Raw genomic sequence first — 25,929 nt, forward strand, 5'->3', positions numbered from 1 at the left:
TGAACTAGCTTTGCACACCTGGAATAAAGCCTACTTGGTTGGGGTCTGTAATTCTTTTTATTCATTGTTGGAGTGTTTAATTTTATTTTTAGGGATTAGGGATTAAATCCAGGACCATTTTACCACTGTGCTATATCCCCATCCCTTTTTATTATTTTGAGACAGGGTGTCCCTAAATTGCAGAAGCTGGCCTCAAGCTTTATCCTTGACTATCTTTCTTTGCTTTGAAGTCTACTCCAACTAAAATTAATATAGCCTTACTTGCTTTCTTTTGATTAGAGTTAATATGGTGTAACTTTTTAAATTTTTTAATTTTTTTTAACTTTTTGATAGACCTTTATTTATTTATTTATATGTGGTGCTGAGAATCGAACCCAGTGCCTCCCACATGCCAGGCAAGTGGTGCTACCTCTGAGCCACAGCCCCAGCCCAATATGTTTTTTTTTTTTTGTCTACCTGTCTCAGTCTGTTTATGTTGCTATTACAAAATATCATACATTGGATAATTTACAAAGAACACAATTTATCTCCTCACAGTTCTGGGAGCTAGGAAATCCAAGACAAAAGCACTAGTCAGTTTGGTATCTGGAGAGGGCAATGGCTTCTATTTCCAAGATAGCTTCTTTTTTCATTTATTTTTTTTTAAAGAGAGAGTGAGAGAGTAGAGAGAGTTTTAATATTTATTTTTTACTTATCGGCGGATACAACGTCTTTGTTTTATATGTGGTGCTGAGGATGGAACCCCAGGCCGTACGCATGCCACGTGAGCGCGCTACCGTTTGATCCACATCCCCAGCCCCAAGAGAGCTTCTTGAACACTGCCCTCACAAGGAAGAAGCAGTGAATGCTATTCCTTCCCATCCTTTTACAAGGTTACTAATTCTACTCATGAAGGCAGAGCCCTCATGATTTTAACAACCTCCTAATCCCATGTCTTAATACTATCATATCAGTAAATTTCAACATGGTGGGGGGACACAGACCATTTACTTGTAATCTATATTTGTTTTAACATAGCCATTTCTGTCTTTTAATTGGTGCATGTAGACCACTTATATTCAGTTTTTATTAATATTTACTACATGTGTCACTATTTTTATTCGTTTCTTTGTTCTTTGTTCCTATTTTTGCTTTCCATTCTTTTCCCGCCCTTTGTGAACTGAGGATTTTACATGATTGTATTCTCTCTCTTAACATACCAGTTATACTTTTCTTCCCCATTTTTTTAAGTAGCTGCCCTGGAGTTGGCAATATATATTGATAACCAATACCAGGTGCCTTTCTTTCACTAGCTGTAAATGGAGTAGGTAATCCCTACTAACTTCTAATTTGTCCGGTGGCAAAAAGACTGAGGGCGTTTAACGAGATCTAGGGGGACTGGGGTTATATGGCTCAGCGGTAGAGCACCCATTCAAGGCCCTGGGTTCGATCCTCAGCACCACATATAAATAAATATTATTTTCTAGTCCACTACCCTCCTGGGGACATGCTGTCTGGAGCGGGGCCGAGCCACAGGCCCACACCTGCTTCCAGGTCGCACTTGGTTTCTTCCTCTGGGGCGCGGCTCCTGGTAAGTCCCTTCCCTTCCAGTCCAGGCGGGGCAGGTTTGCGCCGGGCTGCCCGTGGTACACGCACCTCCTTCTCCCCCAGGGACCATCTAGACTGGGAGGGAACCCTCGCGTAGGCCGCGCGAGCCAGCCTGAACCGCAAACTCCGAGAAAAGCGGGCGAATCCGGGGGAGCTGAACTTGCAGCGCCCGAGAGGCCAAGTCCACGTGCGTGGCCGCGGCCCCCCCCACGGGCGACCAATCAGCGCTCGCCTTTCCGCGAGGCTGCCCCGCCCCGCCGCTCTTCTGCGTCCCGACCGCAGCTGACGGCTCCCTTGCGCGCGGCAGGATCTCCCGCCTCTCGGTCTGGGACATGCGCTTCCCCACGTCGCTGGGGGGGCGGGGGGCACGGCTCAGACGCCATGGTAAGCGTGACCCACCGCCCTCAGGCGCCGCCGGGACAACACCCAGGCCCGCGAGTCGCGGGCTTTACCTGGCTTCAGTACAGTGGGAACTGGAAGCGCGGGGAAGGTGGACGCTTTTTCTATCTCTGAGGAAGCAGCCAGAAACTCTCCACCTTTCCGGTTTATTTTCCCCCCCTTATTTATAGTATTTTATTTGCCTGCATTTGAAATGTCTTGGTTTTACTTTTTTTGATTCACGTTTTCCTGGAAAGGGGAGAGTGCTTATTATGCAATAAGTGCAGAAGAGTTTTGTAGGGTCCTCACCAAGGAAACCCGAGAAAAAAAGTGCTGACAGCTTCCCCGCGGAGAACTTGATAGGATTTGAAGTGACAGAGACCAGGAAGTCTGGTGCTGGGAGTCTGGAGTGGTGATCCTGCCCCTGCCACAACTTTGCTGTGTGCCTTGGAGAAGACCCAAACTTCTTTGTGCCTTTTGGGACTATGAAACGAAAGGGTCACCGTTGGAATGAGAAACTAAGCACCGAAAAAAACTCGAGTCACATAGGAGAAGACTTGTGAAATTACTGTACTTAGAAACTTGGTTAGGAAGGTTTTGTCACTGTAAGGAGTTATGCAAAATATTGAAGGGCTTTTTCCCCTTAATAAGAATGTCAGAGGGACCCCTCTCCCTATCCCAGCGCCCCCACCTCCCAGCTGTCTCTAGTGGTGTTCCTAAATATAAAAGTTCTGAGCAGGATTTTGTTTTGGGGATTTTTCCTCCTTCTGCAGTGCTGGGGAATCCATCTCTGGGACTTGTGGCATACTAGGCAAGCACTCTACCTCGGAGTACATCCTCAGCCTCTGAGAAGGGTCTTCACGGGGACTGTGCCCCACTTTGCTCCTCTGGTGAGATGGCCACACTAGAAAAAGTTGACTCCATATGTAGGGAATGTAAAGAAACTTGCCCCAAAGTGAGAAATAACCAAAATTAGGAAAATGTTTCCTTGTAGGGATGAAGAGGAAATGGGGTGAGGAAAGGTACCCAAGTACTCTTTATTCACACTGTGATGTTTTACTTTCCAAGATGGGTAGATGGCAGATTGGTGTTCTTTACATTTTTCTCTGCTCTTTACGAACCTGAAATTCTTTGTAAAAGAATTTTCTAATAGTCCTCTCAAAACATGCTAAATAATGTTATTAAAAAAAGTATCCCTTATTCTGGCATTAGCATCTTACTGCTTTTCAAAATTCCTACAAGTCCTTTCACAAATGATATTATGATAAATGACTTTTTGTAAATCCAGTTGATGATCCCCTGTGGACCTCCAAATAAATATTTGAAATTTTACTGATTTGTAAAAGTGCAAACACTGAATTGAGTGCTACTGCATTTGCCCCTCTGAAGCTTGACAGCTGTGGGTAAACCACACATTCTAAGCCTAGGCTTTCTCATCTATAAAATGAGTACAGTGGTGTCTACTTCATGCATGTAAAATGAGATACCTGAAAAGAGCTGACAGAGAGAAGGTCCTCAATAAGAATTGGCTATAATTACTATTTACATAAGAGGAAACTGAAAGCAGAAAGAACTCTGACCTAGCCCTGAGCTTTGAATTTGTGAAATGTTATGATAAACTATTTTATTATAGGAGGGTTTAAGAAGTAGCATTTGTTTCTGGGACTGAGTGGTGTATGACCCCTAGGTGAGGAAAAATTATCTGATACCTGTATTGCAATTTCATAAACACATAAGCATTTCTCCTCAGGAAATAGAGTGTATGTTATGTGCTGACTCTCAAGTGTTTAGCAGAACAAGCTGCTTTGCAGTTCTCCACCGTGATTGCTTCATTTGCCCTCTGGCCATGCTGAACTCAGCACTTCAGCTTCTTTTCAGCATTTAGCAGAGCAAAACTTCCTGATGAGAAGTCTGATATTTTTATAAAGAAGTCCTGAAACTCTCTTCAAAATCTGTTAAAGCAGAAGTTCCTGATCATTTCTTTCTGCCCTTATTGGAAACATGGAGCATTCAGCCTGCATGTATTTACTAATTTCTTGCTTCCCAACACTCATCAAGCACCCAGAAAGCCCCACAGCTGTGAGCTCGCATCTCAGCTCAGCTGCCCACTGGCCACCTCCTTGCAGTATTTTCTCTCTTATTTGCTCCTTATCTGTGAGCTCCCTTAATCCCTAGTCCTGTCCTCCCAGCAGTTAGAAGATGTTGCCTACTGCATCACTGAGAAGACTGAAGACAGTCATACTCTTGGCCCCATCTCTGCACACCTGTCTCCAAACCAACCTCTTTTCCTCTTTCCCTTTATTCTTTATCATGTCCTGCTCCAAAGCTAATCTATTCTCCTTCCCTTATTTATTCTCAAGGCTCCCACTTATATCCCTTTGTCCTTCAGTACTTCCTTATTTCCTTTGGTTCTCTTCCATCCCACATGGACAGAGCTTTCCCTTTAGAAGAGTCTGAATTTGATCCTCACACCTTTCTAGCTCCCTTTGGTTTCTTCCTCTCATCCCCAAACTTCCTGCTCTAGGTCTGTTGCCTTATCCTTTACATCTCCTTCCTTCTTAATCTGAAATTGACTACTCTTTCCTTCCTTCTCTTGGAATTGCCTTCAGTTTTTTTCTCCTTCCAGGGACCTTTATGCTCCATGCATTTTGAACATCTGCTGTCTCTTCCTTGTGAGGCTGTCTAGCTCCCAGCCTCAGCCTTTCTGACTACTCCTTCTTCCTGCACTGGCCCCCTTCTTCCCTCTCCAAGGCTTTCCCATCTAACTGCACACTCCCATTAAGACTCTTCTCTAGCCAGGCTTGATGGCACCCACTTGTAATCCCAGTGACTTGGGAGGCCGAGGCAGGAGGATCAATTGCAAATTCAAGACCAGCTTTGGTGACTTAGTGAGACTTTGTCTCAAAATAAAAGAATAAAAGGGCTGGGTATGTAGTTCAGAGATAAAACACCCCTGGTTCAATCCCCAGTACCATAAAAAAATAAAAACAATAGAAAACAACAACAAAATGGGTTAATTTGTCTTGAAGCTTTACTTCTTTTTCTGCCAGTGGTCTCTGAACTTGCACTGTTATATTTATCATCCCTGCTATAAACTATTGCAGTGAAGATCAGTCCAATTTTATGTAAGAGCTTTCTGAAACCTTGGCTTGTTCAATTTTAAGCTACTTGCCAACATAACTCTGTTCAGTGAGCTGTGATTGGAAATTCTTGGGTTTAAAATTGAACTGAGACCTGGAAACATTGCACAGTGGTAGAGCACTTTGGTAGCATGTATGAAGCCCTGGGTTTGATCACCAGCACCACAAATGACAATATCGGTAATGCCAATGATAATAATATGAAATTGAGCAAATGACTTTTTTTTTTCTTGTACCCGGCGTTGAACCCAAGGGCACACAACCATTGAGCCATGTCTCCAGCCCTTTATTTAACCTTTTTTTTTTTTTAAATTTTGAGACAGGGTCTCATTAAGTTACTCAGAGCCTTGCCAAGTTGCTGAGGCTGACCTATGATCTTTCTGCCTCAGCCTCCCGAGCCACTGGGATTACAGGCATGCATCACCACACCCAGCTGAACACCAATTTTTTTATATTGCAAATTGGCATTAAAAAATGTATACATCTGGGACTAGAGATGTAGCTCAGTGGTACAGGGTATGCTTTAGTATGCTCCAGGACCTGTATTCTATCCCCAGCACCAAAGAAAAAAAAATATACATTGTATTTGTTGAACGGATGCGAACCAATCAGGGCTTTCCTTTGGTCCATTCAGATCTCCTGCATTTTCTTTGAGGTTCGTCAACTCTTCCATCAGATTGGATCTCTTCTTGACATGTCCCTTATTGCATTTTCTGTTTCAGGTGTCATTGTCATGGTTATTTCTGGGTTTCTTACATTTGCATTTGGGGGGGTATGGGTCACCTTTCCTGCAGCATACAGACCCTGACTACTCGGCTGCCTATGTTGTCCTGGAGACTGATGCGGGAGATGGACTCAAGGGATATGGAATTACCTTCACTCTGGGAAAAGGCACTGAAGTTGGTGAGTTGATGATTCTCTTGAGATTCTAGAATGATTCGTTTTTCACTTAGACTCCAGTTCTGACCTATTTTTTTTCTGTATTTACACTTCTTAAAGGGATTAAAAACAATACTTATTTTGCTGGGAGAAATTAAAAGGTGCAGCATTTGGCCTCTCCTCTTACAGCCATCTATAGACTGTGGGAACCCTTGACTCTGGATCTGTTTCTCTGTATTGAATGGTGACTACCAGAATGCTATTCATCTTCTCTTAATTCTTGGCTTCTGTAGATCTTTGAGGACCTATACTAGGAAAGTGACCAAGGGTGGTGGAGGGAGCAGATGTAAGTTCACACAGCTAGGTTTATTGTGGTGTGCACTGTGAGTCTACCTAGTTTTCAAAATATTTTACACAAAGTTGCTTTGAGGGGCCAGTTCTTTGTGGGGCATATTGAGCCATGTTTAAGTGATTCTTCTCCCCTCCCCCATTTTCCTAAACTGAAGGCACTGAACATAATGTAACTTTTCTCAGCTGGCCAAGATCTTAGAGACAATGTTGAGCCCCCTCATTTTTTTAAGAGATGAGGAAACCGAGGCCCAGAGAGCTACTCAGCTGCTTCCTAAAGCACTTGTTCTCTAGAACATTTAAATGCAACTTTTTTGTGTGCGTACATGCACATGCTATAAAATTCAAGAAGTACAAAAAGGCGACCTTTGCCAGATCATTTTCAGTGGATCATTAGAGGCTGAAGCCAAATCATGATAGGGTGAAGAGAAACTATCAGGGAAAGGGGTAAAACAGGTTATCTAACTTTTGTGGCAATATGACTCTTCCCTCATGATTATTTACACCATCAGCATTCTAGGTAGCTGTAGGATAAAAATCTTGCCCTACGGAAAGATTTTAATATTGTCAAGCAGATGAAGGAAGTGTGTGCGTGTGTGTGAATGACAAGAAGTGTACAGATTTATTGAGGAAACAGTCACAAAAGACAAAATCCAGCTGGGTGCAGTGGTGACCTGTGATCCCATCTATTCAGGAGACTGAGACAAAAGATCATAAATTCAAGGGCAGCTCAGGCAACTTAGTGAGACCCTGTCTCAAAATAAAAAGAGCTGGGGATGTAGCTTACGGGTAAGAGTGCTCCAGTTTTATTCCCCAGTACTACAAAAAAAAAAAAATAGGATCATGGTACAGAGTGAGGATTGTTGCAAAGTGAAGGGGTTACTTTGCTCTGCTCAGGTGGCTTTGGGCAAGCTTCAGAGAAGAGGTGATGCTTTGAGGAAAGGCTCTGAGAATAAATAGGCACTTACTAGGCAGATGGAAGAGACCAGGCAATGATCTGCCTCCCTCCACACACACCATTAACAATTTAGTGTAAAAGTTTTCCCCAAGACAGTGACCACTGACCAGGGTAGTTTTTTGATTGGTTGGTTGGTTTTTCGTAACAGGGATTGAACCCAAGAGTGCTTAACTGAGCCACATCCCCAGCCCTTTTTATATTTTATTTTGAGGCTTAGGGCCTCACTAAGTTGCTGAGGCTGGCTTTGAACTTACAATCCTCCTGCCTCAGCCTCCTGAGTTGTTAGAATTACAGGTGTGTGCCACCAAACGCAGTTCCAGGGTAGATTTATAAGCTGTATTTTAACTCCTCTGAAACTTTAATCATCGCTATCTGTACATTGAGCGCTTTATGAAGCTACTGTCATTCTTCATACTACAAACTACAAAGCATGGCCCCTGAAGGTTTTGTAAAATGCACAGTAAACTTACAAAATAGGGACAGGCCCCTGGAACCATTCTCTGTTAACAGCTAAGACTTTGAGTTTTGCTACTGTGGGTAGGTGCACAATGGAAGGACCGTGAGCACAGGGATAATAAGAAGCTCTTTTCGGGTGTTGCTGAGCTCAGTGTTTGTTCCCTGACATCGCCCCATACTCTCAGCCCCACCCACTGTCCTGAGGGACATCTTGGGCAGCGGCGGGTCAACTCTCCTGTCTTTATGGCATGGCTCTTATGTGCTAATGTTGTTGGCTTCCCCCTTTTTCCGACCACAGCCGGACAGAACCCATTTTAACTTTGACCTTGCTATATATTTCACATGACTGACTGCAGTCTCATTCGAAAAGCTACATGGCCCTTGCACTAAAGATGCAAAATTCCATTAGCTCATCTCCATTCCCCACAGCCTCTGTCAGTCAGCCTAATCATTCTTTTAGAATAGAGCAGAAAGGAAAAAAAAAGTATTTTTCTTGTTCCCATAAAGAATGTTCATGTGTGTGAGAGGTAGGGAGGAAAGGTTGTATTATAATGTATAGAATAGATCAGTGTTGTTTTTCTTGGGTGGTTTTTAACTCATATTTTTATCAAATTTACTTAATTATTATTAATGTCTCCTGCTTTCTTTATATATATATACATATATATATATATATATATATATATATATATATATATATTTTTTTTTTTTTTTTTAAATGACAATTTTTTTAGAGTGGTCTTAGGTTCACAGCAAAATCAAGCTGTGTGTACCCGCCCCACACACCCACAGCCTCCCTCTTATCATTGTGTGCTGCTGGAGTGATTGGTACCTTTGTTATGATTAGTGAACCCACATTGACACATCATGATCCCCAAAAGAATATAGTTTACATTGGGGTTCACACTGGGTATTGCACATTCTGTGGGTTTAGATAAGTGTGTAATGATGTGTATGATGTAATACCAAGCTATTAAAAAAATAGGAAAGGAAAGAGAGGTTAAAAAGGAGGAAATTTTTTTAATATGTATTTTTTAGTTGTATGTGGACACAATACCTTTATTTTATTTTTATGTGGTGCTGAGGATTGAACTAGTGTCTCAGGCATGCCCTGCGAGTGCTCTACCACCGAGCCCCAGCCCAAAGCAGGAAAGTGTAAATAAACAAAAATACAGTCATGCTACCACTTGGGCTCAGACATCCATGGTCATCCACAAGCTTTGCTGAGTGAACTTCCAGTGCTGGAGGTTGCCACAGAATCAAGGTCTAGGAGAAAACCCTTGGGTTTAGTCAGCAAGAAGCTGCCTTTCAAAGGCCAATTTTTCCAGATGAATTTCCACCCATCCCATTAGACACACAAACTTGAATTTCTCCATGCTGAAGTCAGACCACTACAATCCAAGTTTCTTTTTTTCCTCCTCTTGCCTTTTATTAGTGTTTTTGCCTGAGTACATCAGTATCAGTCACTACTGATGCTTCATAAAACTATAGTTTTTTTTAATCCTACAAATTTTAATTTCTTTTTTGTTCATTTTCTTTTTTCTGTTATTAGATACATACACTTTTTAAAAAATTTAGTTGTTGATGGACCTCTATTTTATTTATTTATTTTTTAATATTTATTTTTTAGTTGTAGTTGAACATAACACCTTTATTTTATTTATTTATTTTTATGTGGTGCTGAGGATCAAACCCAGGGCCTCACACGTACTAGGCAAGTGCTCTACCACTGAGCTACAACCCCAGCCCACAGATTTTAATTTCTAAGCAAGTAAATATCCATCTTTATAACCCACGGATACAAAAAGCTTCCAGACTCTTTTCTTATACTTCTTATGAAAGTAAAAAATGTCCTGGAGGTCAAAAAGTGAGATGCCCACTGGCAGTTATGTTCAATTGTGACTGCACCATTTCTTGTCCTGACTACCCAAGAAGCCATTTTAAGGGAATTTCAAGCATCAGTTATATAAGAGGCTGACTGTGGTGGGTTTTTGTCCACAAGTATAGAAAGTTTTTGGTGGTAATCTGTTGGACTCCCAGATAGTACCTTTGATGGTTTGTGATGGGTGGTTGTGGTCTTTTGAGATATATATATAAAGAGAGAGAGAGAGAGAGAGAGAGAGAGAGAGAGAGAGAGAGAGAGAGAGAGATATTTTTTGTTTTGGTAGTTTTTTGTTTATTTTTTGGCTTGGTTTTGTTTTGTTTCAGCTAGTATCATTAGTTGGTGTTCCTGTTTGGGATGTGTAGTGAGAGCAGTCAGAGTAGTGTAGTACTACCGGGGTCTAGCTCCTGCTATAAAACCACCTTCATGGACTATTATCAGGTCCTGGTGGACATCGGGCAGGGTGGCTTTGCCCAAATGAAACTAGTCCACCAGCTCCTCACCAGGACAGAGATGACGGTGAAAGTTCTGCCAAAGTTAGAGCAAAACATCCCATCCAAACTATATATGCTGATGGCCATGGAACGCCGAAGTGTGATCCACCTCTTTCAGATCATTGAGACCATTGAAAATATCCAGCTATGGCATATAGCTATGGCATACACCTCATCCTGGATGTTGATGGCATGCAGGAGGAGGCCAAGAGACCATTCAGGCAGATTGTGAGAGATTAAGAAGGGCATTGAGCACCTAGATCTGAATGCAGAGAACATGCTGGTGGGCACCAGAGGCAACAGCAAACTCTTGAACTTCAGCCTGAGCACCAGATTCATGACGGGGCAGAAGCTGAACAAGTTCTGGGTCACTCTCTAATACCTTGCCGCTGAAGTCATCTAGAGGGAAAAAAATATGGGGGCCCCCTGGTGGACATCTGTAGCCTGGGTGTCTTTTGTACTTGATGGTGCCAGCAATGTGCCCATTTATGTATGGAGCTACTGCTAAGCAGCTGAAGGAGGTAATCATGCATGTAAGGTGCACCATTCCCCAGCATATTTCCACAGGAGCATGGAGCCTTGTCAACAAATACTGACAGTGGACTCCATGCAGAGGCCCACCGTAGAGCAAATAATGGGGCACCCATGACTGAGCCAGGGTGAAGAATATTCACCCAGTTGTTCTAGTGAGCCAATCCCCTAACACCCAGACTCTGCAATTGTAATCATCAGTTTTGACATGGATTATGACCCATAAAATACCTGAGTGTCCCTGGCAAATTGAAAATACGATGAGGTGATAGCTTCCTACCTGATACTCCAGCACCAGATAACCCAGGGCGCAGGCTGCGTGTTCCTGGTGAAGCCTGTGCATCAACAGGATTGGGCCTTGCCTGGGCCCCAGGGAACTTTCCTTCCAGTGTCTTTCCAAAGAAGAATGCCAGTCAGCCTGCCCTTCCACCTTCATCTTACCTGTGAGCAGCAGCTGCCTACGCAGGCCAAGAAGGCAGGGCAGAAGGGCAATGGTAAAGCCAGCATGCCTGCTTCCTATATGCAAAGACCTCCTCTCCCAGCACAGCCTCCCTGGGCGACCCTGTGCACCACATGCCTAACCCCTGGATGATGCTTAGTAGGTGGGTCACAGGGCAATCTTATAACAACAAGAACTGCACCTGCACTCAGCAACTGCCTTGTGGGCCAGCATTCAGAAAAAAAATGGTTCCAATGTAAGAAGGGCAGAAATGGGCTAGATTCAGGAACAGAGTGGGCTCCAGTGAAAATGGAGAGCTGAGATAGACAAAGCCAACAGACAGCCAGAAGACCCTGTGCTCTGTGATCCTGACATCATGGCATGGGCATCTGTGTGGACTAAACAGCTGCAGGAGTGTGGTGTGCAAAGTGGCTCAGGCTTCTCTGCACAGGTTCTAGACAGGAGCAAAGCTGGATCCACTAGAAGTCTCCTCTGCCCCCACCTGGGAGAGGCATCAGAGACTTTTTTTTTAGTTGTAGATGGACACAATATCTTTATTTATTTATATGTGGTGCTGAAGATTGAACCTAGTGCCTCTCACATGTAGCTCAGTGCTCTACCACTGAGCTACAGCCCTAGCCCCATCAGAGACTTTCCCTAGGACACTTCCCCCTGCCCTGCTCTTCTCTGTCCTTTCTCCCATACTTCTAGAACAGCAAAGATGCTTCTTGATAAATTTATGTGTCTTACAAATTGTATAGTAAAATTGACATTTCAGAGATTTTTTTAAGGCAGATTAAAGAGAGGTAAGAAGGAGAGAAGCTTCAGGGCAAAGGCAGGAGCCCAGCAGCTGTCCTCTGCAAGGCCTGGACCACTGTGCCTCCCCTCTCCTGTTCAGTTGAGATACTTGCCTCAAGCCAGTATAGATGGGGACTGGCTCCTCTTGACCTAGTGTAGACAGAGATTCTTCCCTTGAGCTAGTATAGACTTGATTCACTTTGAGCTGGTTGCTTTGGCCAGAAGGAATCCCTCTCCTGGTGTTTAGGCCCTTCCTTGAGGTGTGTGGAGAGGGCAGATGGCAACTAGGCTGCTGTTGGCTCTTGCAGGCTGCTTCTAGCAGCACTCCTCTCCAAAGTTTGCCGTCTCCTGTGACATTGCACTGTCAGGGAGCCAGCATCAACATCACAACCCAAATTTCTACTGAATGCAACAAGTTTGAGTTAACTTCTCACAGTGCCTTTATGTCAAACAAGAAAAATCCACATAGATAGCTGAATATTTCAGTGTGGCCTCATCTTTTAGAACCATAAAGGATGAGCTCATCTTTAGCTTTTGTTATATGCATCTTCTGTTTTGATGCAAACCACAGGCTCCTTTAGTCAGTGAATTATAGCAACAATAAAAAACATGAGGCCAAGGTTTGAGGTAGATAATAATATACCTCACTATGAGTCACTGTCTTACTCTTCAGATTTTTTTAAAATCCGAGAACCTCATTCATCAAGGAATGAGGAAGATTCTGTCTTTTTACAATTCTAGGGAAGGAATATCTGAACTAGAATGATTGTGGATCCCATTAACAAAAGCCCTAGAGAACCCAGAACGGCTAGTTCAGCCCTAAATGCTATATCCATTAGCAATGTACAGTCATCTGAGAGCTGTCTCACACAGGCCAGGCACATCCTAAGAGCATGTGGTACTACTTTCAGAATGTCTTTCTCATAAGGTCTGATTGATAGTAAACCCACATCCCTTCAACTATCCTATTAAATGACCTAATTTTTTTTCCATTGGAAGCAGAGCAATACCAAACTAACTGGTCAAAATTTTCTGTAATAAATTAATAGCTTTGGGGCTAAGTTGATGACTTGAGTTGACTATCTTGGTGATGTACATATAAACTATGTTTTATAGAATGAGTAGAGGATAAGAAAGGCCTTTCTTATATAATTTGTTATTTATTCATCTTTTCTTTTTTTGGTGATGCTAGTAATCAAATACAGGGCCTCACACATGCTAGGCAGGCCCTATACCACTGATCTACTTTGTATGCAACCCCTCTTCAGCTTAAATAACATAACAAAGCTTTTTTCAATATTTATTTTTTAGTTTTTTAAAAGTAGACACAATATCTCTATTTTTATTTTTTTTTAAAGAGAGAGAGAGAGAATTTTAATATTTTTTTTTTTTTTAGTTTTCAGCGGACACAACATCTTTGTTTGTATCTGGTGCTGAGGATCGAACCCAGGCTGCACGCATGCCAGACAAGCGTGCTACTGCTTGAGCCACATCCCCAGCCCTCTATTTTTATTTTTATGTGGTGCTGAGGATCAAACCCAGTGCCTCACGTGCTAGGCGAACACTGTACCATTGAACCACAACCCCAACCCCACAACAAAGCTTTTTAAAGCACCAAGAGTAAATAATTGATGATACTATTGACCCAAATTAAGTTTAACCTTCAAACTGTGTATGAAAAATATAGTATATCCTAAATAAGTCAATATAAGAAGTTCAGTTTTATGTATGTATAAATATTATACTAGTTGAAAATTCATTTAATTTTTAAAAAATATTTTTAGTTGTAGATGGACACAATACCTTTATTTTGTTTATTTAGTTTTTTTATGTGGTGCTGGGGATCGAACCCAGTGCCTCACACATGCCAAGAAAGTACTCTACCACTGAGCCACAACCCCAGCCCTCATTTAAGTTTTAGTAGTGTATTATGATTTTATAAATTGAAGATATTTTCAAAACTTGTCAATAATGAAGAGGCATTTTCTTTTTTTTTTTTCTCTTTTATTTCTGTAAATTAGTGTGTTCTTATTCCTTAGGAACAATAAAGTACTAGGGTTTGGTTTTGAATCTGATTGAACACCTTACAAAGTGAATAGGAAAATAATTTTTAGAACATCATTTAATATTACAGATCTGTGGTTTTGTTTTTCCCATGTCAATCAATCAAACATATTTACTGTATTCAGGAAATTTAACTCAATATGTAGATTCAGCTATTTTGCTTTGGGGGAATATTAGTTATGACAAGCACAGAATAAGACATGCACATTTTTAGAGCAATTTTACAAAACATTTACCTTTGGTACTTTAATTTTTTTTCATAAAATGTCTACATTAGTTTGTGGTATTTTCCTCTCAATTTATTGGATACACTAATATGTTTTTTATAAACATCAATAAAAATGGAATTCTTTCAAAATAGTTTTATCTGTGCTGTGAATGCCCTTGCCCACCATGTGCTTCACAAGTACCTCCAGGACATTGTCAGTGATTTCAGAGGCTTCTACAGGCAGCTCACCAGTGACGGGCAGCTCAGATGGGTAAGAGACCTATTTTGTAAAAAGCTTTTATAAATAAGTTACTATGGTCTAAGATGTCCTTTGATTGCAGCAAATGTGAAAATAGTAATGGCTGTATAATTTCTAAGTAAAGCATTTCATTCAAATAAATTAGGGCTTCAGTCATTTAGATAATCAGTATTTTGAGGCAATCAGTTCCTTTCTGTAAGGCTTAAAGCTTTTTGTCTCTTATCTACCTCATTTTCCACTCCCTAGATTGGAAACAGTGGTCTAGAGGATAAAAAGCTGAATGGGCAACCTTTCTTTGGAAGAGAGAATGTGAACAGTTCTGGTATTGTGGCAGAGGTTATTAAGAAGTAAAATAAGAGCAAAGTTAAAAAGAAAATAGGGTGTGGTGGTGCACGCCTGTAATCTAAGCCTTAGCAATTTAGTAAGGCACTAAGCAATTTAATGAAACCCTATCTCAAAATAAAAAATAAAAATGGGCTGGGCCTCAGCCCATTTTTATTTACAGACCCTGTCTGTAAAATACAAAATAGGGCCAGGGATGTGGCTCAGTGGCTGAGTGCTTCTGAGTTCAATCCCCAGTACTAAAAAAAAAAAAAAAAAGAGAGGAGAGAGAGAGAAATAAAGAAGACCATAGTACCTAGCCTGCTTAATACTGTTGAAGCATGAAAAACTAAGTTTCTAAAGGAAGGTTTTTTTTTTTTACTCTTTCGACACTTCTTATTGGTACATTATAGTTATGATGGAATTTGTTGTTTCATATTCATTCAGGCATACGATATAACTATAATTTGGCCAATAATCATTCCCCAGCAATTCCCACCTCTTTCCCTTTCTCCCACTCCCTGGTCCCTTTCCTCTCCCTTCGATTTTTATGAGATCCCACCTCTCCCCCATACCTTTCTCTTCCTTTTTCCTCTCTAACTTCCACATAGAAGAGAAAACATACAACTCTTTGCCTTCTGAGTCTGGCTTTAGAGTAAGGATTTTTAACACAGTAAGATAAAGCCAGTAATCTAGACTTTGCCCTTGTCTCCTGATGACTGGTTTGTCTTGTCCAACTCTGCTAGTCTCCCATCCATGCACCAAGAAGGGCACAAGAGAATGCACTTTCCATATTGCCTTGGGTTTTATGTTTTACTTTCTGCAAAGCAAGTGTATCTTGCCTTGAAAGGTGTCATCTTGAAGAAGCTCCCACTGGCCAAATGTGGGACAACTGTAACATTAGAATAAATACGATAGCAATGTCATTTAAACTCACTGAGTGAAATAAGAATTTATGAATCTATTCAGATAATAAGCAAAGGAAAACTTATCATTAGAGTATAAACTAACAAGTGTGAGATGAATGATAACATTAGAAAATCACCATATTTCAACCATCATAGCCACAGTTAATTGAAGCAAGAGTCACAAGTGTATGCTTAAATTTCGGGTCAATAGTAATCTTCTTATTTAGAAAAGAAAACTGGTATCTTCAGAGTAGAGAAACCAAATGAACACTATCTTACTCAAGTGGTGAAAGTTAATAACCCTAATAATAATAAAACAAAATGACATAATTACTTATGCAGCATTTACGCCAAAAAAAAAAAGAATAAACTGAATCTAATCATGAAGTTACTACAGACTGACACATATAGCGGGGTATTTGATAATATCAAATGGCCTCTACTCTAAAATGTCAATATCATCAAAAGAAAAAAAAATTGTTCCAGACAAAAAGACATTAAAGAGCCATGACAACTGAATACAATACGTGTTCCAGGATTGAATATGGATCAAGGTAAAATAAGGTACTATTGGGAAAATTGATGATATTTGATTATGGATTATGAATTATGATTATGGACTATCTTTTAAATACCATTATCCCATCAATATTTTATTTCCTGAATATGACCCTTGTGCTGTGGTTATGAAGAAGAATGTCCTTGTTTTTTTGGAACTATACACCAAAGTATTTAGGAGTAAAAGAACAAGCTATCTGAAACTTTACTCTCAAATGGTTTAGTAAAGAGAGAGATGAAAAGACAAGTTTTTATACTTTCACGAATTTTCTGTTGGTTAAAAATTGTTTTCTGGGGCTGGGGATTTGGTTCAGCAGTAGAGCACTCTCCTTGCGCATGTGAGGCCCTGGGTTTAATCCTCAGCACCACATAAAAATAAATAATAAAGGTATTATGTCCAACTACAACTAAAAAATCAATACTAAAAAAAATTGTTTTCTATAAAGCATAACCTTTAAATGAATTTCCATTGCTGTCTTTTCATTCTTGAAATGTGTCCCTGGCCAAAGGACCTAAGTGTCTTTTTCATGTCTAGGAAATGCTGCTATGTTTTCCTTCCCAGATTGGTCCAGAGAAAGGGGTGGTGCACCTGGCAACAGCAGCCATTCTGAACTCGGTGTGGGACCTGTGGGCGAAGCAGGAAGGAAAGGTAAATCATCTCCGAAGCACATGTGTAGCTCTGTGGCACAGGAGGACATGTGACTTTCTCTATAAGCAGCCTCAGAAGACCAAAGTCAAGTGCAACACAGGTGTCCAAAAGGAAATACTGAGATACTTGATTATTTTCTTCCCTGAGTGATATTGGCAATAGTTAGGAAATTATAGGATTAGATTATAAAGGGCCAAGAAAGATGGAAAGGGACAGCAAAGGGAACAGGTTAAGAGGCAGCAGGAGATAAGGGTAGCATTAGAGGTGAGTGGGTGGCTGGGGGAACCGAAGCTCTGATAGTCCGAGTTTGCCACAAGCACATGGGACAAAAATGGGTACTTTATGAATGTGCTTTACATATCTTTTCTTTTTTTTTCTTCAAGCCTCTGTGTAAGTTACTTGTGGATATGGTAAGTAGTTTCTTTAATGTTGTAATCATTTCTAAATGAAATAGATTTTGTGGATTATTTGCCTTTTGATAATCAGTAAGTAAGTTCAAAACTATGAATCTATAGTCTATAGATTACTGATGATAAAGCAAAAACCAGTAAAATATAATATTCCCTTTCTGATATGTGAAGTAGCAGTTCTGCTTATGTAGGTGGGGTGGTAAGTCAGGAGGCAGGGAGTTAAGGTATTCCCCTGCTGGGGACATATAACACGGGATGCAAATCCTCTCCACCTCCTCTGCCTGTGAGGACTATGAGAAGAAGATCATAGAGCCTCTGCAAAGTCCCTGAGTTAAAGACCAAATGAGAAGAGCACCTCCTAAACTCCTGAAAGCCAGGTACTTCTGTTAAGACATCATCTGGTCACTTTGACCCCAAAAGCAAGATCATGGCAACCTGTGCTTTGCATTTCCAGCAGGGAAGGACCTTCACACTGATTCTGAAGTTACACACTTGGTGTTTTCTTTCTCCTTGACCTGTTTATAGCAGGGTGAACACCTGGCTGCTGAGAAGGAAAACTCCATGCAGGTTAAAGGGGAGTGAACCCCTGACCCAGGCAGACCTAGCTCTGAGTGTGTTTTTCACTACTAACTAGCTGAGTGACCCTGAGTGTATTAATTAGCCACTGTGAGCTGCACCTGCCTTAGTGTGATGTCTGGTGGTCCACAAATTATTATTTAGCAGGAAAATTAATGAAAAGCAAAGAACACAATGGCCTTGAAGACATTTGGGCCAGGAGACTTTGTTTCCCTCTGGAGGCAGGTGAAGAGAGGCGGCTGTCACATCCACCTGATATGGCCAAGGATGGCATGGGGGCCCTCTCAAGGGTCAGCCTTTCATCCAGGGTGTATTTAGTGACCACCACAACAGAAGGATCTGAGGAGTACCAGAAAAGTGCCTGAGATCCCACCTGAGAACTTTCCATTTTTTGGAACCTGTTCTTCTTTTCAATGCTACTTCTCTGTTCAAAAGAGAATCTCAGGGTTGAAAGAGCTTTAGATTTTTAGCAGCTCTGGGGGATTATTATGGTTACTGTATGACATTAGTGGGAACAGAGCTGCTAGTTCCTTTTCCCCTGACTGTTCGGTGGGGTCGGGAGAAGACCCAGTGTGAGGCCTAAGTTGACCTGCGGCCAGAACGCTGAGCGGGCAGAGGAAGAAAAGCTGATCTGGAGCACAGTTGGCCATTGTCCAGGAAGGTCAACGCATTCCCATTCCACACTCTCTTGCTGTCTGGGAAGGAAATTATCTCCACTTGGCAGGAGAGGAGATTGCCAAGGCTGCAGGAGCAGTGGGCCTTGGATGACCTTGGGTGACCCAGCTCTCAGAGCAGCTTTCTTTCCTCCATACCAACCTGCTCCAGGACCACCTTCATCCCCTCAGCAGAGTCAGCCTAGGGGTTGAACAGGTATATAGTGGGATGTCAGGTACCGTCTGTTTGTTTATGTTGTGCCAAGTGTTTGTTTTGTGCCAGGGCCTCTTTCTGGGAAGCCATGTTTTTTGGAAAGAACAAGGCAGAAGCAGGGAAGGAAGGATCAGGGCATGAGGGATTGAGGGCTTGCCAGGGCCAGCAATGAGCCTCTGAAGGACTCCACATAAGGAGTGACAGGACCAACTTTACACAAATCCCAAAGGTCCCTTCCTGGAAAGGATGAGCCTGATAGATCAGAATAAGCAGCATCTTAGAAACATAATCTGCCTGTGAATTGATTGAGGCCTTCCTCTTCCTGTCCCGCTGCTAGGATCCCAGGGCGTTGTTATCCTGCATTGATTTTAGGTATATCACTGATGTCCTGACTGAGGAGGATGCCTATGGTGAGTCATGTGCAAGGAGTGGGCCTGGAAGCTTCCTGGTTTACTAAAATGTGTACGCAGCAGCCATAGGCCCTGTTGGATGGATGAAGGAGTGAGTGATGATTTTTATTTTTTGCAGAAATACTGAAGAAAGGTCAAATTGGTAAAAAAGAAAGAGGTAGGTTATAAGAAAATTTCCTTCCTTGCTTGTTCTATCATTGTTCACTTTTGAGTGTCCCTGTCTTCTATGGGTACACATTATTCTCAGATGCACTGTGCCAACCTGGGTGACTCGGGGGATTAAGGCATGAGGATCACAAACTCTAGGCCAGCCAGATGCACTGTGCCTAGCAACTAAGGCCCCAATCAGAATTGTGGGTCTAGGTGAAGAAGCCACATAGGTATGACCTCTGGCTGCAGGGTTCACTTCAGCCACTGCTCACAGAAAGTTTGACTTTAGGGTTCTACTGTAGGTGAGGGGGACCCTTGGAGAGTAGGGCATTCGGAGAGGGTATCTTGATCACCTGGAATTGATACCCCAAATGGCTGAACTTGTGGCAGGGTGCATGTGAAGGGCACTCAGAAGAGCTGGACTCTCTGGGCAACAGTTTAGCTGCAGACAATTTGAACCCAAAGTTCCATGAAGGTGCAAGATGTTGACAAGTGTTGTGTTTTCCAGAAGAGCAAGTGCTGATGCATGGCTACCCTGCCTACACCACATCATGCGCCTGGCTGGGGTACTCAGATGACACACTAAAGCACGTGGGCTTTTTAACCTGGTTTTGCAGGCAAGCTGAAGGGGGAAAAGTAAACTGGCTTTCCATCTGCACTCGCACCTCTGCAGTCATACATCACCTCTGACACCAGATGTGGACAGTTTTCTTCTATACCAAGCAATTCTCTAATCTCGTGGGCACCATGGGTGGCCTACAACTTAATTCTAACTCTGGAGTTAGCATCAGACTTCACAGGTTATTGGCTCAGGCTCACAGGACTTCCCTACTTCATATGCCAGTCATGCAAGTCTAGGTTGTCACTTGAGCTTTTGACCAACCATCTAGAAAATGGAGGTTTCTATACAACCCAACCAACCCACCTCCTACCCCCACTGCCTTTGAATTTTATTATTTGCTAGAATGGCTCACAGAACTTAGGGAAACATTTGTGTACATTTACTGGTTTATTATAAAAGATATAATGCAGGAACAGCCAGGCAGAGCAGATATACAGAGCAGAATATGTGTCAGGGGCACCCAGACCAACCCTGAAGCTCTCTGGACCCTTTCCTTTTGGGTTCTTCTAGAGGCTTCACTTAGTAGGCATGTTGATTACATAATTGGCTACTGGCAGTAAACTCAACCTTCATCCCTTCCCCTCTCTAGAGGTCTAGGGTGGGGGTTGGAAGTTCTAACACCTTATTAGGGCCTGGTCTTTCTGGTGATCAGCTCTGATGTTTATGTCATTAGCATACAAAAGACACTACTCAAGAGATCCCTAGGGTTTGGGGGAGATGTATGCTCGAAAAATGGGGCAGGGAAGTGGAAGAGCCAGATACCAAATCACACAGGCTTCCCTGGGAGAGATTTACAATTTTATTATTAGGTTTTCCAAATCCTCAATCCAAGGCTTCCTTCAGAAAGTACTTGTATATGAATGAAAGTCAAGCCATTCACCTTGCGGACCCTGGGACTCTGACATAATCATCCTAGCTCAAATTCTAGAAGGTGAGAGACTAATATTGATAATAGAGACTAATAGAACCATGTACCATTGTGCAGGTGACTTACCCATTGCTGAGCCTCAGTTTTCTCACTGTGAAACAGGGAAATAACAGCCTGTGTCTCAGTGGGGCAGTTTTGAGGAAAGCTGTAGGTTAGCATCCGATGGCTGACGTGTGATAAACAGATAGCACATTATTCATTTATTACTCTTTTGTTTCTTAAAAGATGGACACAATATATTTTATTTATTTATTTATTACATAGTGCTGAGGACTGAACCAGTACCTCACAAGTGCGAGTCAAATGCTCCACTGCTGAGCTACAACCCAGCCCCTACTCTTTCTTATTACATTGTACTCACCTAGAGTCGAGAGAGAGAGAAAGAGACAGAGCCTGCTTTTGTTTGTTGCTCTTTTTATCCATTAGTTCGATGGCCGTCACAGAAAATCTTGGCTAAAAAGAGGGTCATTCATACTAAATTCCACTTCCAGGATTGCTGTGACAGTTTGAGAAATAGTTCCCGTAGAGACAAGGATCACTACCACTAGAAAGAATGATGCTCTGTTGGCCAAACTGCATCTCCTTTTAATTTTAACAATACATAATTGTTTTTCTGATTTATGATATGACTGTTATGTTTATGAAACTCAGATCAGAAATGACTGAGGTGCCTAATGTCAGGCAAGGGGAGCTCAGTACCTTATTCCATCCCAACTAACTTTCTGCCACTGGGCTTGGTTCTTTTTTTTTAATATTTATTTTTTTAGTTGTAGTTGGACACAACACCTTTATTTCACTTGTTTATTTTTGTATGTGGTGCTGGGGATGGAACCCAGGGTCTCGCACATGCCAGGTGAGCGCTCTACTGCTGAGCCACAACCCAGCCCAGGTCTTGGTTCTTCATGGCATTTCCAGGAGCCAGTACCAACAGGTACTCCTCTTTCCCCATAGCTCTGTGCAGCAGCGCTGAAGGACGGCTGGACCAGGTAAGTTATTTGTGTGGTAGTGGACTTGACCTTCTTATCAGCAGGAAGAGACTCATTGGAGAAGAGCCAAGGACTAAACAGCACCAACAAGGCCAAAAGCAATATGGCACATAGGCACACCAAAGCTCCAATGTAGACCAGGCTCATTCTCCAAAGATAAGTCCCAGTTAGAATGTTAGAACATCACATGAATAAAATAGAACTTGGAGACTGTCCACTTTAAGCAGCTATTGAGAATAGAAATCCATTCTATTAGATGAATCACAAGACTTGATTCAGCATTTCTGGACAGCTCCCAAGGCAGTCAGCTTAACTTTACAAAGCACTTTTCCATTGCTTGAGGCCATTAAATATTAGAAAGGTCTTGAATATTGGCAACCCTTCACTTCCAACTAACTTTCTGCCACTGTTCCTGGTTCTTCATGGAGTTTCCAGGAGCCAGGCTTCTCCTCTTCCACTGGAGTGACAACCCTCCCTTTCCCAGACTGCCTCCTGATCAGATGGAACACCTGCACTTCTCCCTCCTTCATATATGACTATGGACCCCTGAGACGCCTACGATCTTCCTCTGAATGAATTATGGTTGTCAATAACTCCAAATCCTTACATAGAGTAGGAAGCAGAGACTGTCTTCCCTCTTGATCCAGCCACTATAAGCCCATGAGTGTAGATCAAGGTGGCACCTTTTACCTGGCTTGTGATTGATGTGGCTACCAACTCTGCAGATTCTCAAAGTGTGGTTCATGGAGCATGAGCACCTGGGAGCTTGGGAGCTTGTCAGAAATGCAGAGTCCCGGCCTCTCCCCAGTCCTGCTACATTGAAAATGCATTATAACAAGATCCCTAAGTGATTGATGTGCACACTAATGTGGATTCTTTTTAACTTCTCAGCTAAAGATATAAAGGAGTCAGCATAAAGCAATAGAAAGAGACTTTGGCATATGATAGAACTGGAATCAAATCTTGCCTTTCCCCCTCATTCCCTACAAACCTGTGTGATTCTGAGCAAATTGCTTACTCTTGCTCCACTGCATTTTCTCTCTGTATAAAATGGAAATAATGTTAATTGAAGGTTCTCAAAGTTGCCATATGTGACAAGGACCAACATAAGATAGATTCAGAGCAGGTGCTCAATGCAGGCTTCCTGCCCTCCTCCAGACTCAGGAGTCCAGAGCAGTGAATCTGGTGAGTCGGCCAGGCTCCAGGAAAATTTCATGGGCCTCCCAACACAAGAAGCCTGACATGCAGAGGCTGTGGCCAGCAGCCCTCTCTCAAGCACCACAGATCATGTAGTCAAGCTCCAACGTGTGTAGAAATGTCTTTAGAGAGTATAGTACTGTGCTCAGGAAGAAAAGGGCAATAAGTGCATGGGTGCGTGTGAGCTGGGGATTTTTGTAGGCACTTAGGGAAGCAGAGGAAGGAGCTTGGGCAGTCCAGTCTCGGTCTGGAGCAACATCCAGCAGCCATTGCTGGCCCTGAGTGCAGCTTTGATGCCAGGATTGCACAGGAAGCAGAAGCTGATAAGCGAGAGAGCTTGCCAGTGGCCTGGCAATGTGTCCCCTCCTCCATATGACAGTGCCCACATTCTGGTCAATGACACTCTCCTGACAGCAAAGTCATAGGGAACAAATGTAGAGGCTTTTATTTCAAGAGCATAATTGAACCTCAAGACAGATTAGGGAGCTCCCTGCAAATGTCAGATGTGGTGTGAAGGAGATCTCCGCAGGGAGCCTGAGGCCACACTCTGCTGCTCCTCAGTGCTGTGGCCTAGTCCTTTTTCCCCTCTGGGGCTTAGGCCCCTGCACCAGAGGGAACAGACTAGCCCGAAGGCCTTCCTCTCTTAAGATAAGACCCTCTGTGGGAAGGGCTAGGCAAATGTAGGTGCTTTATAAATCAGACTCTTGATTTGTGATTTCTCAGGGTGGTTGTCTTAGCAAACCATATCAGCCCCACTGTCCTCTTCAATTCCGACTGTGACATTTTGTAGTTCTAGGGGAAGGGTTGAGAGTGAAAGTGAGGCTGGGTAGGTCAGGAGGTGTGGTGTTGGATCAACAAGGTAGCGGGGAGGAGGGAGGTAGTAGTGGCGGTAAAGTTAGGGAGTGAAATGAGAGAGTAGAGCTGGGGCTGGGGCCCGGCCTTTAGCACATACACACACCCAGTTTTGTTCCTTTTTGCTCTTAATTTCTTTTCATGACACAGTAAAAACTCAGTTAATTATATTAGAGATTTAACTTCTCTCTCCAGTTCCTTAACTGCAGGTAACTGAAAATCATTGCCCTGATCCTGGGTACTGAGAGATGCAGTTTGCAGTTTTATTTTCAAGCCACTTGTCTAAAGTTTGACTAGAAAATACCAAGAGGTTACTGGAAAATGTGGTCTGTGGATTATTGACATAGAGAGTCACTTCTGTAGAAAATCCAGGAGCTTTTGTCAAGTCAGAAGACAGATCCAAACTACCCAACCAAATGTATTTATAGGTTTAAAGTAAAGGTTGGGGCTGATCTCCAGGATGACATGTGTCGATGCCGCCTCATCATAGACATGATTGGACCAGAGAAGACTTTGGTAAATATCCTCTTACACCACTAAGAAGTGGCCACCTTGCCACTTTGTTCAGGGCCAAAACAAATTTCAAGCAAGAACTCGTTTCAAGCAAGAATTAAAAACAGTGGGAATTTTAAAACTTACTGTCAGAGGAATTATGATTCTGTGGCCTTGTAGTAGGTGAACTCTTTTTAAAAAATGGAGGCTGATACTTTTTCGTTTTTGAATTCTGCAGAACAAGCTAAATAATACCAGGGTGATAGATTGGTCATCTTGCTAATATGAATAAACTCAAGCAAATGGGTCTCCCATTGGCGTCCTGATGTGTCAGTTATTAATTCCCTACTTGGCTCATCAGCTAGGCAGCTCTCAGGGAACTAGTGTGAAGAAGTGTTGAAACTCTGGCAGAAATAAATGTGAGGATTGGTCATTCCTGACTGCGTATTGTTATGAAACAGTTATCATGTGTAAAATATTTTCATGAAAGGAGGTCACCATTGAATCTCTTTTTAAATTTTTTTTTAGTTACACACGGACACAGTATCTTTATTTTGTTTATTTACTTTATATGGTGCTGAGGATCAAACCCAGTGCCTCACACATGGGAGGCAAGCGCTCTTCCGCTGAGCCACTCCCCAGCCACCTCAAATCTTTTTTTTATAAAGTTAAAAGGCTTGTTTCATACATTAAAATTGAAGTTTGGATTCCTTGAAGTGGCAGCAGAATCAGAAGTCCCATTATTTATACATGAGTTAATTTAGCTGCTTTTGTTTCATGAGGTCATCCTCGTCCAAATAATTTATGATGAAAATTGATCCTGAGTGTACTGTCTTCTGCTTCTCACCATGTTGTGAGGGAGCTCACACACTTAGCACGTTCTATAGATAGATTTCCTTTTCTGTCTTCTCCAAGCATGGGAAGGCTGGTGATAGTTGGGGTGGAAGGGTCTTGCTCAAGTGTTGCACACCCAGCCCCTGGCTTCCAGGCAGGGTGGCAGCACACACTACAGAGATCCAGGGCTGGGAAAGTGAGGCCTGGATCTGAATTCACCCTTGACTTACCTTACTGTTCTTGAGTAAGTTACTTCTCTGCATTTCAGTTCTCTATTTATAATAGGTTAATATGAACTGCCTTGTAGGGTTTTTATAAGGATTAAATGAAACAAAATCCATGAAGTGCCCAGGGAAGCAGGTATTTCATTAAGTAGTTATTTATTAATGTGCCAGACACATGGTCGGTAGTAGTCAATAAATAACTCTTGAGCAAACTCAATATTGACTGTGCATATGATTCAGAATGATAAAATGGTTCCAACAATCTAACCAACACTGCAAAACACACCTATTTGTGGGGGTGTGGGGGCATCTCAATGTAAACTGGGCCTGAGCTTCAGGGTCTAGCAAGTACTTCTTGTGACCCAGCCCAGGGCACTTTCAGACATTCCAGGGTCTTCATGAACAATTTGCATCTCCTCAAAAAAGACAGTATCTAGAGCCAGAGTTCTAATTTCAGTGGCTACTCTTTGGTTCTTTTTGTTTAGGCTGCATGTGCTTGTCCTCAAAAAAGGAAATGTCAGGTG

General features: G+C 42.3%; 1 protein-coding gene across 6 annotated transcripts in view; it reads left to right on the top strand.

Annotated features, from left to right (window-relative positions):
• The first annotated feature begins 1,823 nt into the window (after positions 1-1,823).
• LOC144368986 (mitochondrial enolase superfamily member 1-like) overlaps positions 1,824-25,929 on the top strand; it is a 34,775-nt gene continuing 10,669 nt past the window's right edge. Inside the window, exons 1-11 of one of the 6 annotated variants that reach the window (XM_078027998.1) lie at positions 1,824-1,971; positions 5,900-6,008; positions 14,316-14,433; positions 16,744-16,857; positions 17,241-17,267; positions 19,048-19,120; positions 19,239-19,277; positions 19,779-19,861; positions 21,772-21,806; positions 24,284-24,371; positions 25,891-25,926. In XM_078027998.1, the coding sequence (XP_077884124.1) occupies positions 16,747-16,857; positions 17,241-17,267; positions 19,048-19,120; positions 19,239-19,277; positions 19,779-19,861; positions 21,772-21,806; positions 24,284-24,371; positions 25,891-25,926 (492 nt within the window). In that variant the 5' untranslated portion in view covers positions 1,824-1,971; positions 5,900-6,008; positions 14,316-14,433; positions 16,744-16,746. Of the gene's footprint in view, positions 1,972-5,212; positions 5,286-5,899; positions 6,009-14,315; positions 14,434-16,743; positions 16,858-17,240; positions 17,268-19,047; positions 19,121-19,238; positions 19,278-19,778; positions 19,862-21,771; positions 21,807-24,283; positions 24,372-25,890; positions 25,927-25,929 lie in introns of those variants that run through there. The other 5 variants (XM_078027999.1, XM_078027995.1, XM_078027996.1 and 2 more) reach the window with 5 other exon arrangements.

Source organism: Ictidomys tridecemlineatus, chromosome 12 (assembly GCF_052094955.1).
Source record: "Ictidomys tridecemlineatus isolate mIctTri1 chromosome 12, mIctTri1.hap1, whole genome shotgun sequence".
NCBI classification, from domain to species: Eukaryota; Metazoa; Chordata; class Mammalia; order Rodentia; family Sciuridae; genus Ictidomys; species Ictidomys tridecemlineatus.